This window comes from Lagopus leucura, unplaced genomic scaffold, assembly GCF_019238085.1.
Source record: "Lagopus leucura isolate 7727_CA_CO unplaced genomic scaffold, USGS_WTPT01 Super-Scaffold_100052, whole genome shotgun sequence".
Taxonomy (NCBI): Eukaryota; Metazoa; Chordata; class Aves; order Galliformes; family Phasianidae; genus Lagopus; species Lagopus leucura.
This window is the reverse complement of record NW_024962298.1, coordinates 1,168,020-1,181,621: the sequence shown is the minus strand read 5'-3', so window position 1 is coordinate 1,181,621 and position 13,602 is coordinate 1,168,020. Positions and strand designations below refer to the sequence as shown.

The 13,602-nt window shown below is 47.2% G+C and overlaps 1 protein-coding gene across 1 annotated transcript in view; it reads left to right on the top strand.

Moving 5' to 3' along the window:
* The window catches only part of HCN4 (hyperpolarization activated cyclic nucleotide gated potassium channel 4), a 95,083-nt gene extending 81,750 nt beyond the window's left edge, over window positions 1-13,333 (top strand). Inside the window, exon 8 of the mRNA XM_042885709.1 lies at window positions 11,661-13,333. Within this exon, the coding sequence (XP_042741643.1) occupies window positions 11,661-13,225 (1,565 nt within the window). The 3' untranslated portion in view covers window positions 13,226-13,333. The remainder of the gene's footprint in view (window positions 1-11,660) is intronic.
* The last annotated feature ends 269 nt before the right edge of the window (window positions 13,334-13,602 follow it).

Genomic DNA, 13,602 nt, shown 5'->3' with positions numbered 1-13,602 from the left:
TCCAGATTGCACTGAGTCAGGGATATTACAAAGAATAAACCTTGCTGGTTCAACTCCTAACTCTCTAAGCACAAGGCAGCACCCCCTTTCCACAACTTCATCAGAACTCTGTTCGAACTGTTTTTGTGATGTTGCTTGCCCATGAATCAGACCTCTCATCTGAGGCATTTCCTTGCAGGCAGCCTTTTGGTATGTAGCCTTTTTGCATTTTCAGCATGGAAGAAAGCAGGAAAGGTTAGCCAGATGGAAACCTCCATACCTGTGCTGCTGTGGGACAGCTTCCTTGAAGTGATGGTCAAGGGGAGAGCTGCTTCTCACAACTCTGCTTTCCAAACCAGCAAAAAGAACCTCATTTTCTTCTCTGGCAGGAGAAATTCCCTTCCACATGCAGCTGCAAAATATCAACATAAAGTCAGAAGGTGACACAGAGCTACTGAAATAACATGCCCTTTGGAGCAGAGCTCTGGCACTGTCCTCCCCTCCTTTTGCCATTCGGCTGACATGAGAAAGTATTAGTCCCTACACTACATAAAAGGCACGTACCTTCAGAGGAAAATCCTAGTGCTATCCCTGTTAAATCGAGAGCTGCCTGCTACTAGCTTTACATCCTCTACTATTGCAAAATAGTGTACTCGTAGCACTTTCCCACCCTGCTGTGCTCAATGTTCTTTGTCTGGAATTTCCCTAAAGAGCCAATTCCCTACTGAAATTGGCAGATTCCATGGAAATCCCTGCCTTTTATAAATAAAGCGTTTTCTTCACCTCCCATTGAAACGTGTGCCATCCAGCAGCAGCAGCAGCACAGCAGCTGTGTAACAGCATGTGACTGTTTAGTGAAGTCAGGAACGCTACACTAAACTGAGGCTCTCTCTGAAAGTAAGGGGACTGTCGTAGGGATCTGAGGGAGAGTGACAGAGGCACAGAAAAGCTGAGTATGAACTAAAGTAGAACAGTACTTTTGGTTCTTGTTCAGCTTAGGATCTGTATTCAAGATGGAAGCAAGTGGGAGCCTCCTTCCAAGTTAGTAGTGCATTCACTGACTTCCTTCTGCCCAGATGACAACATGTCTTTGAGAAGTTCCAGCCTGAGGACATGAAATGATTCAGAGGGCTCTGTCACTGCCAGCAGAGGTCCATCCAGTATTCTCCCTTTGCAGTGAGGAACCAAAAGAGCAGAGAGAAGGAGGCCCACCCAGGAGAGATGTCCAGAGAAGGGCAACAAAACTGGTGAGGGGTCTGGAGCACAAGTCCAATGAGGAGCGGCTGAGGGAGGTGGGATTGTTCAGTCTGGAGAAGAGGAGGCTTGGGAGAGACCTCACTGCACTCCACAACTTCCTGAAGGAGGTTGTAGTGAAGAGGGATTTGGCCTCTTCTGCCAGGCAACGAACAGGACCTGGGGAAATAGCTGCAAGTTGTAGCAGAGGAGGTTTAGGTTAGGCATGAGGAAGAACTTTTTCTCTCTGAGAGTGGTCAGGCACTGCAATGGCTGCACAGGGAGGTGGTGGAGTTGCTGTCCCTGGCAGTGTTCAAGAGGTGTCTGGATGAGGAGCTGCAAGATCTGGTTTAGTGCTTGTGGTAGCAGTGGTGATGAGAAGACAGTTGGACTGGATGATCTTATAGATCATTTCCAACCTCGTGATTCTATGATTCTATGATGTTTACAGGATTAGCAGCTCTACTGGGGATTTGGAAGTGTGATCTAAGTTTGCTAAGTAGCAGAGAGACGGGATGAGGATGTGAGCCCCCATCCCTTGAAGCAACAGGAGCAGTGCTGCTTGACTGGAAGTGCAGTGAGGCATTCACTTTGCAGAGCAAATGCAGTCTGAAATTCCATGGCTAGGCAGAGGGGAAGGAGAGGGGCAGGCACATGCTGATCTGCGTGCCTCCACTGCTTCCTGCTGATACACGGGTACTGCAGCAGCAGGAAGGGCACAGCCCCCAGAGAGCCCTCAGCTCCATTGATCGCTCTGCCGAAGAGCGTGTTGGTGTATCCTCCTAACCTCTGTTGTTAATGGGAATTGATATTGGCATCCTGCCTGGGCCGCGTGTGGCTGGGGAAGAGGTTTCCCAGGTGTTTTGCACTTGCAGAGCTCTTTAAAGACTGGAAAGGATTAGTCCCCAGGAATTGAGTAGGGCCTGATTCTGCAGTGATTTGTGTCCCTGCTGAACTCTCTCTCTGAGTAACTTCAGACTTTAAAGTACTCCTCAGGCTGCAGAAAATCACATGCGTAGCTCTCCATAGGCTCAGAGCCTGAAGATGGAGACCTGAGGAAATCAAGCCGATCACTGACGAATGATGATTTTAGCCCTGGCTTAAATCTCCTCTTGTTCTTGACCAATCTGTAAAATTCTCTGTAGTGTTTGTGCGTTTAGCTGATTTGTTCCTTTCTCCAGTGAGTGATTCTTTGTAGGACAGGCATTTGTGAGCAGGCCCTGTTTGTGATGTGTCAGTGACGTAAACTGCCTGGTTCTGTTCCTGCCTGGCTGTGAATCTGGCTTGGGGTGATCATCGAAGCTTAAAATTAGATTTTCACAAGTGTTTGCACTTGTAAAACACGACCACTCCGATGTTCACTGAAAGTAAATACAACATGGGTTGTGAATATTGTCAGATCAGAATTCCCTCGTCCGTTTGAAAAATAGTGGGAGACAATTATTTTCTGACTTTTAAATCTTGATGTCTGCCATGAGGTTCCCTACCATCCATACAAAAGTCGCTGCTGGGAGCTGAAGGAGCATTCTGAAGCCAGAGGAAGTCGTTTTTTTCAATTTCTTTGGGAATATCTCACTTCAAGTGGTTCAAAATGCCTATGTTTTGAATGCCAGTTGCATGGATTTTGGTCCAGGGATCTCAGTTAATGGATTAAAAATGCCTTGCATTTCCTCCAGGCATTGCAGATGCTAAAAAACAAATCTAAGGCAACACAATACCAGTCTAAATATTAGTACATAATGTTATTACAGCACAAGGGTGCCTGTTTAAAATATTATAGTGGCAGAAGTTTTAAAAAGCGTTGTCATAGGAGTCACAAAATAGCTGTTCTCAAACTTTTTCACTGGGCACCCTGTTTGTCAGCTCGTGATCACTCTTCTGCAGTTGAAATTGAAATCCTGTTGGGTTTGCAACGCCGCTTGTCTGAATGATGGCTGATACTGTGGGATCTGCTGCCACAGAGCTGGGACTGGCCTGTGTTAGGCTGGGTGAACTGAGAATGAGAAGTCTGGGACCTGTGCCAAGCTCTGCCACAGATTCCCTGTTTGTCCTTGTCATGCCTTTGCAACATGCCTCAGTTCCTCGTCTCTTCTACAGGGAAAATAATATTAGCAAAGGTGGAGCCCAGTCTGAACACGTCTTAGCTGCCTATTCCCTTGTGGCAGGTGCCATGCAAAATCACATGAAATGGGATGAAATGTGTATAAATAAAGCAGTCTGTGCTCAGCACAAAGCGTACTCTGCATCCACACTGAAGTCCCAGTTTTGTTTATGCAGGTGATTAACCCCCAAAGATCTGCACGTGTGAGATGAGCAAGCAGATTTGCTCACAGGGCTATATATATATAAGTCTCTTAGCTGCAGTTGCTGATAAAGGCACAGGTGATGAAAACTTATTATCCAAGTACTGAGCTGCTATGATATCGATGCTTGACAAGTGAAAACACAGGTTTTTCTGTGTTGTGTCCTCTTTGGTCATCTGAAAAACCCGTAAACACGACTGTTTATAGGGAACTGAGGTTCAAATACTGCTACATGTGTTTCTCTGACCTGAAATCCTCTCCTCTGTACAATGTGCAGACCCAAATCTGATTTTTACAGTCAGCAAAGAAAAAAAGGCATTGATAAAAGGATATGATTCGTCTCCTTTGAGCTGGCTGTCTGAAATGGCCTCGGTGAGCCACACAGTGCAGTCTGGCCCTGCTGTAGGTGGGAGTTCAAACTTAGGCAGGAATTCAATTTCTGAATTACTTTTTCTTTGGAATTGAAGGCCCAGACTCAGTGTACATCAGCCTAAGGAAAGCTATCGATTGGCAGCTCACCATGAGTGAGTGCACATGACTTCAGCTTAATTAAGGTGAGCTGGCAACCCAGTCTGAATGTGGAAGCACTGTTTCTCATGCAAGTCTGGAAGGAAAATAAAGCCTGACGTATCTCGACAGAAGGAGGGTAGTGATGAGATCTCAGGAGACTTGCCTTTGACTTTGTAAATAACCTTGATCACATCAGTTGATCCCAACTCCTGTCTACCTTGCAGAGTGTGAGTTCGCTGGGCCGGGTCACTAATACCACAGACAGTTGGTGAGCTAGGAGACTTTCAGCAGAAGCAAGAGGAGAGTGGTAGGAAATGCAGTATATTTGTGCCCCATATCTATGGGCCCCCTAAGTTACCAGCTTGCTTTTGGATTTAGAGAGCCATGCTCACAGCTGTTTGCTATCAGCATGAAAATAAAACACCTGCTCAGATAGTATTTTCCCATTCAAACACCTTTTTAAATACTCTCAACCCTCTGTTAAATTATGTGAAGAGCAACCTACTTACCAACCATACCTCTAAACTTAGGGGATTTCTCCTGCCTCGAGGGCAATCTGGTAGCTATCTGCCACCAGACCACACTGCTGACAGAAAACAGTTCCAGAATGTCATCAGTCCAGAGTCTTCCAGAATCTGTCCCTGTCACAGCTGTCAGCTCCAGCAGGGCACTGAGAATTGAGTGCAGAAGCTTTGGCTCCAGATGCAAGCACTCCTGCCACTTGAGGAGAAGGCGGCTCTGGCTTCAGTCTGCAGCAATAAGTAACAACCATTGTGCTTCAGAATTGCACAGTTCTTACACCCTTTCATGGCAATTCATGGCAATTCATGTTTGACTTTTTTTTTTTCTTTTTTTTCTGCAGAGCTCTGTAGAGTCACATAAATGTGAGAAGTGAGAGAGGAGCATCATAAACTTAGTTTATTTCAAGTTTTGCTTAACGATCATAAGATTAATCAGATAACATTACTCACTGTGTGCCATTTGACCCAGTTAGGGGTTTGTTAGATGGTAATAAGATGGTAATAAGACAACAGACCCAGCTAACCACCCCATACAAAGAACTCTGTGCTGATAAAATCAGTATCCCTTTCCTTCCTGCAATAAGCCCCTATGTACAGGTTTAACTCCAAATAGGCTTGTGGGGAACAAAGGGAGAAGGGAGTATTGTTGTACATTAACTGTATTTCAGGTAATAGAGCTTTCACAAGACAGACACAGACTTCATTATGCAGGTGGGTGCTGCCTTATCACGGTGTAAGAGCACACGTATGGCAACTTCTGCGGCGCAGTTCATCAGGAACATCCACTTTGTAAGTGTTTACACAGGCAGGCTCTCAGGAGGGTTAACATGAATTACCTTCTAGAGCAGATTTGTTAAGTGCCCTGAACTCCTCTGTGGATGCTCTTACACAGAGTCAAGCTGCTGAGATCCAGCTGGCTTTGCCTTGCTTCTGGGAGCTGCTCAGTTCTGAGCAGAACTTCACGTGGCGGTTTGTGCAGTTCAGCGTGGGGTGACCTACATTTGGGAGAAAGCTGGGCTCAAACGGGGGAACAGCACATACATGGGGAGTCGAGAATTATTTTGAAACCTCTCTTCCAGCTGATTTCCCTGTTTATGCAGACCCGAAGACAGTTGTGCAGTGAGACCTTGCAGCCAGTGCAGCGCCAGTGCAGCACTCCCCAGGGCACAGAAACAGCTGGGGCAAGGGAGGGCAGAGACCACCTCCATCCCTGCACTGTGCCATGGGCTGTGCTGCTGGCTGCGACCCGAGCAGAGTGCTCCGAACCCAGCTGTGTGAGTAACAAGAGGAGAAGAAGTAACCAGAGTAGCAGGGGGCAGCCACTTTGACAGCAGGCCGGGGCATAAGCCAGCCTAATAAAGTGAGATTATTTCAAATGCATGCAAATTCAAAAAGCGATTCAGTGACCTGAATTCTTAAACTGCAGCCAGCAGACTTAGACAGAACTGAAAAGAGAAATGAACAGAAAGCTACAGCTAATTTCCCCTGTGCCTGTGCAGAATTTCAACAACAGAAAGCTAATTTTGATTATTTGATAGAAGAATTATTGTTGAGTGCTGGCTCTTTTAATGAAATTGCATGAGCCTTTCTCCCCATTCTTTTGTATGCTATCTACAGCCAAGGAAAATCTGACTTTGCAATTCTTTATTAAGGGAGCAACATCTATTAGCTTAGTTTCCACAATTTCACATGCCCTCCTCCACAAAGCACCAGCAGCTTTGTTACAAACACGTCTTAGGCTCTGAAGATCTTTTTTTCTCCTGCATTTCGTCCATTGTTGCAGTGAGGAATTTATTTTTGTCTGACCACGGGAAAAAACATACTGTGCTAAGAGCTGTAAAAAGAGAACAAAAAAGTCAGTTCTGGGGGTCCTTTAGTGCTTTAACTGCACTCCTGAAGTTGTCCCGATCACGGGTTGTCACCCAACACATGCCCTGCAGGAGGGGAGCAGAATCTTGCCCCATGACACAAGTAAGGCAGCTTCTCTCACCTCAGTAGAAAGGTAAGGGGCCAGAGTAAAGGATAGCCAGGAGTGAAGAAATAAGGAGACAGAGGACTGGAATCAGCAGGTTGGCTCAGCCATGGAAGAGGCTGCTGGAAGACAAGACAAGTGCCTTTACTCTTTAAGAGATAACTTGGCCTCTGCTTCCAAGTCTTGCCTGGAGTCCTGCACTGGACAAAGCTGTCCCTGTGTGCATCCCTAGGTCTGCTGAGGTTAGGGAACTTCTTTCCAAGAGCTCGTGTTAGCGCAGGTTGTGACTTTGGGTGAAGAGAATCTGAGCTTCTAGAATGTCCATGGGCGTATTAAACAGATTAAATGCTCTGAGGCAGAATCTGCTTAGAGAAATGTAACTGCCTGCTCCACGAGAAGCACAAAGCAGCGTATGGCAGGGAAAGGTAAAAGCAGTGCTTTTCCCTGTAAAAGCAGATGAGACTTCCGGAGACAGATGTGTGACAGTGTTCATGCAGCAGCCCTTCACCTCAGAAGACCTGGGTTCAGATCTGAGCGGGGCTTTGCAACCAGAGTGCAAAGATGTGATCCAACCAGGAAAAGAAAAAGAGTCTCTTCAAAAAAGGCACATTTTCCTGTAAGGGAAACCTGAAAACTTCAAGTCTCAGGTTGACCTGGGTATGCCAATGGTCTCCAGAGGAAACATTCCTTACATTTTGACATATCCAAAACAAAAATTTTACTGAATTTCCAGTTCATGGAATATGTCAACAACATGCCACAAATTCAAATCGCAACTTTCTTCACAATCTCATTAAATTCATCTTGGAAGCTGAGGAGAGACGCATGGGTGGGCTGTTTGTTTTGTTACCTTAGACTCTACTCAGCACTTAATTCCTGTGGGATAAACTGTGCGGAAGGAGAAACTCCTGTAACATAATGGCTCTGTGCTTCTATGATGAGGGAAGCAGGAGTCCCTTGCTCCCTCCCAGTGAAGCCTCTCACTGGTTTAGCAAGAACACAGGGCTGTCTTGTGGTTCACTAAGCGTAGCAGTGAGTTGCAGGACACCACTTTAATCAGGGTGACACAGAGCCAAACTAATCAGCACTTCAGTTCTTTGATTGCTGACTTTTCTGCTCTCCTTTTGAGGCAGGTGCAGTGACAATAAATCCGGAGGGGGAAAAACAAATTTGGAATTGAAGCAAATTGGTAAATAAGATGGGGAGCAGAGATAATCTCAGAACCATCATTTGGAGCAAATTCACTTCGACTGCCTCATTCTGCTGCTGGTGTGTATTTTGTGCAGGACTTGAGTCAGGCCTGCCAGGAAAATGTTTTATCCCAGCAGGGCGCTGCTGTGTGCATGTTGTAATCTGGTGCTGGCTGAAAGGAGGGCTTTTCTCCATTAGCAACTGATCAGGCTTGTATCGGGGGGTGGAAGCTACATGTGAGTGATGCAATTAATTAGAACGGTGGAAGCAATTAATTTTTCAATCCGCTAACCAGTTTTTGGAAAATGATTTTGAAAACTTCCTTTTTCCCTTCAGTAATTGAAGGAACATTTTCAGTAATTTTCTGCAGCAGAAATTTGAGTCTCTTGGCAAAACAGAAAAGGAAAAATTAATGTAATGAAACAGTTAATAAATTCAAGTTGCGCTCAGGAAAACAGTAAAATGCGATTTCAAAGGAAAACCGAGACATCCGGTTTAAAACTTAACGAAAATAAACATTCCAAGGTTTTTGCTGGAGTTGTTTTACCAATTTGACACAAACTGAGCTTTGATCAACTCATTTTCCAGTAAGAAGCGTGTGCATTTGGAAAATGTGAACATACTCTGCATTGAGTGTTCTGCCAAGGAAACCAGCGTCTGCTGCTGGAGCTCCAGTTATGAAAACATCGGTCCTCTCAATTCATCCGTGCTGCTCTGATTAACATCACTATGGGTCTCGTTTGAATTGAGGGCAGCGCTGGAAATTGCAGGCTATTGAAGCACAGACAAGCAAATCAGAAGCCAAAGACAGGTGACATGGAATTAAAAGCGCGAGACGAGGTGCGAGGATGGAAGCAGAGCAGTTGCTGGTATTGAGCTTTTCAGAAAGCTGTGCTGCTGTTCCTCCTCTTCAGCCCGGTTCTTCTTAGGTCTGTTATCAAGAGAGCCGGGGCAGTTTTTTGCCTGTCTGGTTTGAACTCAGCATGCCGTCTCCCATCCACATCCTGACCTTGCAGTTGTGCAAGCTAGCTGCAGATTGCCCATGCTGCGATTTGTACCTTCAGATGCAGAAAGCAAATGATTACAAACCTGCAGTCTGAATGGTTCTTTATCTCAAGTGCCAGCCAGACTTTCTCTGGCCTTGGCATTTTATTTAGATGGGTTGCTCTTTTTCCCCAGAGTTGGAACAGTGAGCGTTTCTGTTTCTGTTTAAGCAGCTCTTTGTGATCTAATTTGTTTGGGAGCAGGTTTGTGATTCTAGAAGCTGCTGCCTGGAAAGCACCGTGTGTGTATGGTGTGACCTTCCACTTCATTCACTGCAAAGCTGCTCTGAATTTTAAAGGTGACATTCATACTCCTCTGGGGTGACAGGCTACCTGAATGGCAAGTGGAATCGGGCCCGGTTAGGGGATATCTGCTGCTGGCTGTTCCAGCCTGCTGCATAGCAAACCCCATTTGCACACATGTCCTACACAAGCACTTCCAGTGCAGTCTCTCGAGCCCCTGTAATGACATTAGGAGCTCTGATTGCTGCTTACCTTGAGGATTGTGTCTTTGCAAGGCTGCTGTCTTTCTCTAGGATGTGTGCCTGTCGGTATGCCTTACTGTTTTTTTGGAGGGAGTCATCAGCAGGAGGGAACACACTAAAACATCAGGCATCCCATAGCGCTACACGCAGCAGGCAGGTCCCAAACACACGGGTTGAAGCCCAGAAAGAAAATCCCGTCAGCATTTCGATGTGGTTTTATGCTGCAGTTCAGCCCACTGGAAGGGCTGACCAGGAACCTGTAGCTTTCAGGCTTCACCCACTCTGAACGATTGCAGAGCACTTTTGCACAGCTTATATAAGGGGATAAACTCTTCATTTTAAAAAGTACGGTGAAGGGAAAACCTGTGACATGTTCTGCCAATGCTTAACTACAATTCCTATTAGATTGTTCCTTATCTATTTTTTTTTTTCTGGGCTTGTCTAAGATCACAGTATCTGTTAGGTGTTTCTGTAGCTGAAGGGAACAGTTCTTATCAGCTTCCATTATCTGTGAAGCTCCTTATATATCAGCATCAATTCGCCTCTTCTCTGAGAAAAGAACTTACCCACAGTTGTTTTACAAGCCTTGTTTGTGGATATTTTCTGCATCTCTTCAAGCTTTGTAGCTAGACTCTAGAACTAAAACACTGCAGTGTATGCTTTCCTAGCATTAAACCTGGTAGTGGCAAGTATCTTCCTTGTACTTCATAATTATCTCCTTACTTCTCCAATTGCTCCACCTTTTCCCCTTGATAGGTTTGGAACTCAGCTAGTAACATTCAAGCTTCCCTCATTTCAGAGTTGCTTTCTAGGACGCCAGAATACAGTTGCACTCTTCTGAATGTTGCTCGAGTCCTTTGCTGCCAGATGTTTTATTTTGACCACAGTAAGAGGCGCATCTTCCAGCTGTAAGTCTTTTACCTGATACAGATAGAAAATTTGCATCAGAGAGTGAAAAAAATCTAACAGTCTGGGTATCATCAATACACAGCTTTTAAACGGGGATTAAAGTAGGCCCTTGTAGATCCTAGCATCTGGCAAGGTGCTGTCTGCTTGTCCTGGTCCTGTGCAGGATGTAGAGGAGATCAGAACCAGCAGAAATGACATTTGAATCCAAGCAGTTTTACAAACGGGCGCGGGGCCTGAGGATAAGAGGAGTTAATTCAGCTTTTGATCTGATCCCGGTTGGCTAGTGCCTCATCTAGGGGTCACCCTTCTCCATGCACCCCCAAGCTTCAGCTGCAGAAATGAGCTGCATGCATGCAAACAGGCAGACCAGGAGGCATATTTGCATGCGTGCACACAACTTGCTAGGCTGGGTCCTTTATTAAGGGTATTTTCAAACAGCTTCAGTTAACAAAAGCGAAAAGGAAGCCCCTAGGAAGGTGCTATCAAACTGGCACATGCTGTTAGGGGAGAGGACTCCTGAAAAGGCAAGAAGAGAGGATCTAACCCACACCAGTTTTGTAAGTAAATCATTCAAACCAGCGTATACCAACACCTTGTAAATCAATGCTGGCACAGTTAACAGTGCACAGACTGTTATGAGATCACAGATACAAAAGCTGTTAAACAGAGTGCATAACCATGTCAGAAATCCTGTCCTTTGAGAAGGCATTTGCACTCTGGTGAAAGGGCATTGCTGGCAGCATCTCATCCCTTGCTGCAGTCCAGGGGAGTTCATCCCTGCAGTGCCAGGTGCACACTCAGGCCAGGCAAACTCATTACGCCACATTTTCCAGCCCATTGAAAAGGCAAAGTGCTGAGCTAATATTTTGCTGCAGGCTAGAAAGTCCAGCTGGAACATGAAATTTGCTAGCCTGCAGTTTCCAGAAAGTTGGGGCTAGAAGGGCATGGCCAAATAAGACGGTAGCTGTGTGTCTGAGGGCTTTCACTTGTGCCAGCATGTAAAGTTCTCCTGTCCCTTCTTCGTAAAGAGATTTCATTTCAGCTAGAAGAAAGTGATTGACTTCAGAGCAAACAAGATGCATAAGATATAGGAGAAAAAGATATCTCTAGGGAGTAGCTGAAGACTTAGGAGACTTCAGTGAGCTTGCATTTTTGAGGTGTAGCTTTTCAAACACAAGAATTACGGTCTTGTTTTTCTGCTCTTTTTCTATAAATGGACGTTTAGATGCCAGGTGAGTAACTTGTGGGTTCATAAGCTTTGCTGCCAGTCTGCCCCACTTCTAAAAACTGACTCTACTGTCTAAGACTGTGTTCTCTGGATCTCAGAGTCTGCTGATCATACCACAAAAGCAGAAGATATAATGTTTATCATCTTGTTGCTGGAGCACAGAGACTGTACCCAGATCCCATAATGACAGCGGATACGGTGCCAACAATTTGAGGAAGCTCTGGCAGGAAGCCTCCCCTGCTTTGACATATGAGAATGACTCTTTCTCTCTCCACTTTCTCCACAGGTAAGAAAAATTCCATTCTGCTGCATAAAGTCCAGCATGACCTCAATTCGGGGGTTTTCAACTACCAAGAGAATGAGATCATCCAGCAGATCGTGCAGCACGACAGGGAGATGGCACACTGTGCTCACAACGTCCAGGCTGCTGCCGCTGCCGCTGCCGCCGCGTCCACCCCCACCCCCGTCATTTGGACCCCGCTCATCCAGGCCCCCCTGCAAGCCGCAGCCGCCACCACTTCCGTTGCTATCGCCCTGACCCACCACCCGCGCCTCCCGACAGCCATCTTCCGTCCCCCCGTGTCCGTCTTGGGTTCCTTGGGACAGCAGTCCAGCCAGACCCCGAGACAGCTGAAAAGGCTCCAGTCCCTGATCCCGTCGACCGGGCCTTCCGCCGTTGGCTCTCCCTCGAGTACCCCGTCCCAGCTGCACACCCCGGGAGCAGAAACCCCTTCGTCCTCTTCCTACCACATCCAGCAACTCGCTGGGTATTCGGCCGCTGCCGGCTTGGGGCAGTTCCAGGTGGGATCCCCTCCCGCGGGCTCTGGGCAGCAGGGACTGAGTGGTGTGTCCTCAGCGGGGCTGAGCCAGCTGCAGCGAGCGCCTTCTGGCTCACCCCTGGGGACGGCTCAGCCCCTGCAGCAGCAGCAGCTGCAGCGGCAGCCCTCCCTTTCCAGCGGCGGATTTGGGCACTTCCAGCAGGCCGCAGCCAGCTCTCCATCCACGTCGCTCACCCAGCTCTCATCCAATTCCCCCCCCAGCCTCCTCAACCAATTCCAGCCCGCCACAAGACCGCTGCAGGGGGGACAGTTGCAGCAGCTCTCGGGCAGTGGAACTCTGGGGGGAATTAATCACTTCCAGCCCCCTCCTTCTTCCAACTCTCCATCCTCCAGCCTAAGCCAGCTGGCACAGGCCTCCGGCGGGCCGTCCTCGGGCCTTTGCCAAACACAGCCAAGTGCATTAGGATCTTTAACTGGAACGATAGCCCAGCTCCACCAAGAACGATCCCCCTTTGCCTCCGCGTCTCCTCTACAGCAGCCTGGCGTCGCCTCTCCCTGTTACACCCCTTCTGGCCTTAGTCCTCCTACTCAGAGCCCCGTGGCAACGAGAACTTTTCAGTGCGGCCCGCTCGGGGCCTCGGGCTCTCATGGCTCTCTGCTCCTGCCTCAGACCGCCAGCCCACCTCCGCAGATCCTGCAGTCCAAGAGCACGCCGCCCGTGCCGCCGGGACGCTTGAACCAGGACATCAAGTTGATTTCTGCTTCCCAGCCATCCTTGCCCCAAGAGCTGGCTCAGACACTGAGCCAAAGTTCTCATTCCTCTAGAGAATCTGTTTCCAGCTTCTCTCCTTTTCCCGGAGGAGGGACTGGACTTCTCGGGAAGCCTTGTAGCTCAATTCCTGGCCGTGTGACTTTACCACGTCAGATGTCCTCAGGTTCTTTACCGCACCCGCTGGTGTTTGGGGCCGGCGCTGCAGGCACCGCTTCTCTGACTGCTGGTGGGCGGAAAGAGTCCATAGTGCTCACAGGGGATCTGGAGCCTGTCAGATCCAAACTGCCCTCCAATTTGTGAGGACTCCTTCCGAGAGCTGGTCATGTCAGCCGTGCAGTTCGGTTCCTGATTAGACCTTCATGAATCATTTTTTGCCTTTTTTATTTTTCCCTCTTCCCCCCCCCCTTCCTCCCCTCCATTTCTTTTGTTTAGATTTAACTGTGATTAGAAACAAACAAGCAAACAAACAAACAAAAAAAAACCACACGGAAAAATGACAAAAAAAAAGAAGATAACCAGGTATTCTTAGAGCTATAGATTTTTGGTCACTTGATTTTATAGAATATTTTAATACATGGAACAAAAGGATATGAGCAAATTTAATCCAACGAGGTAACGCACAGACAGGGTGTGTGCCTGAGCTGGAACACGTGAATGATCAGCCATAGAAGCCACCA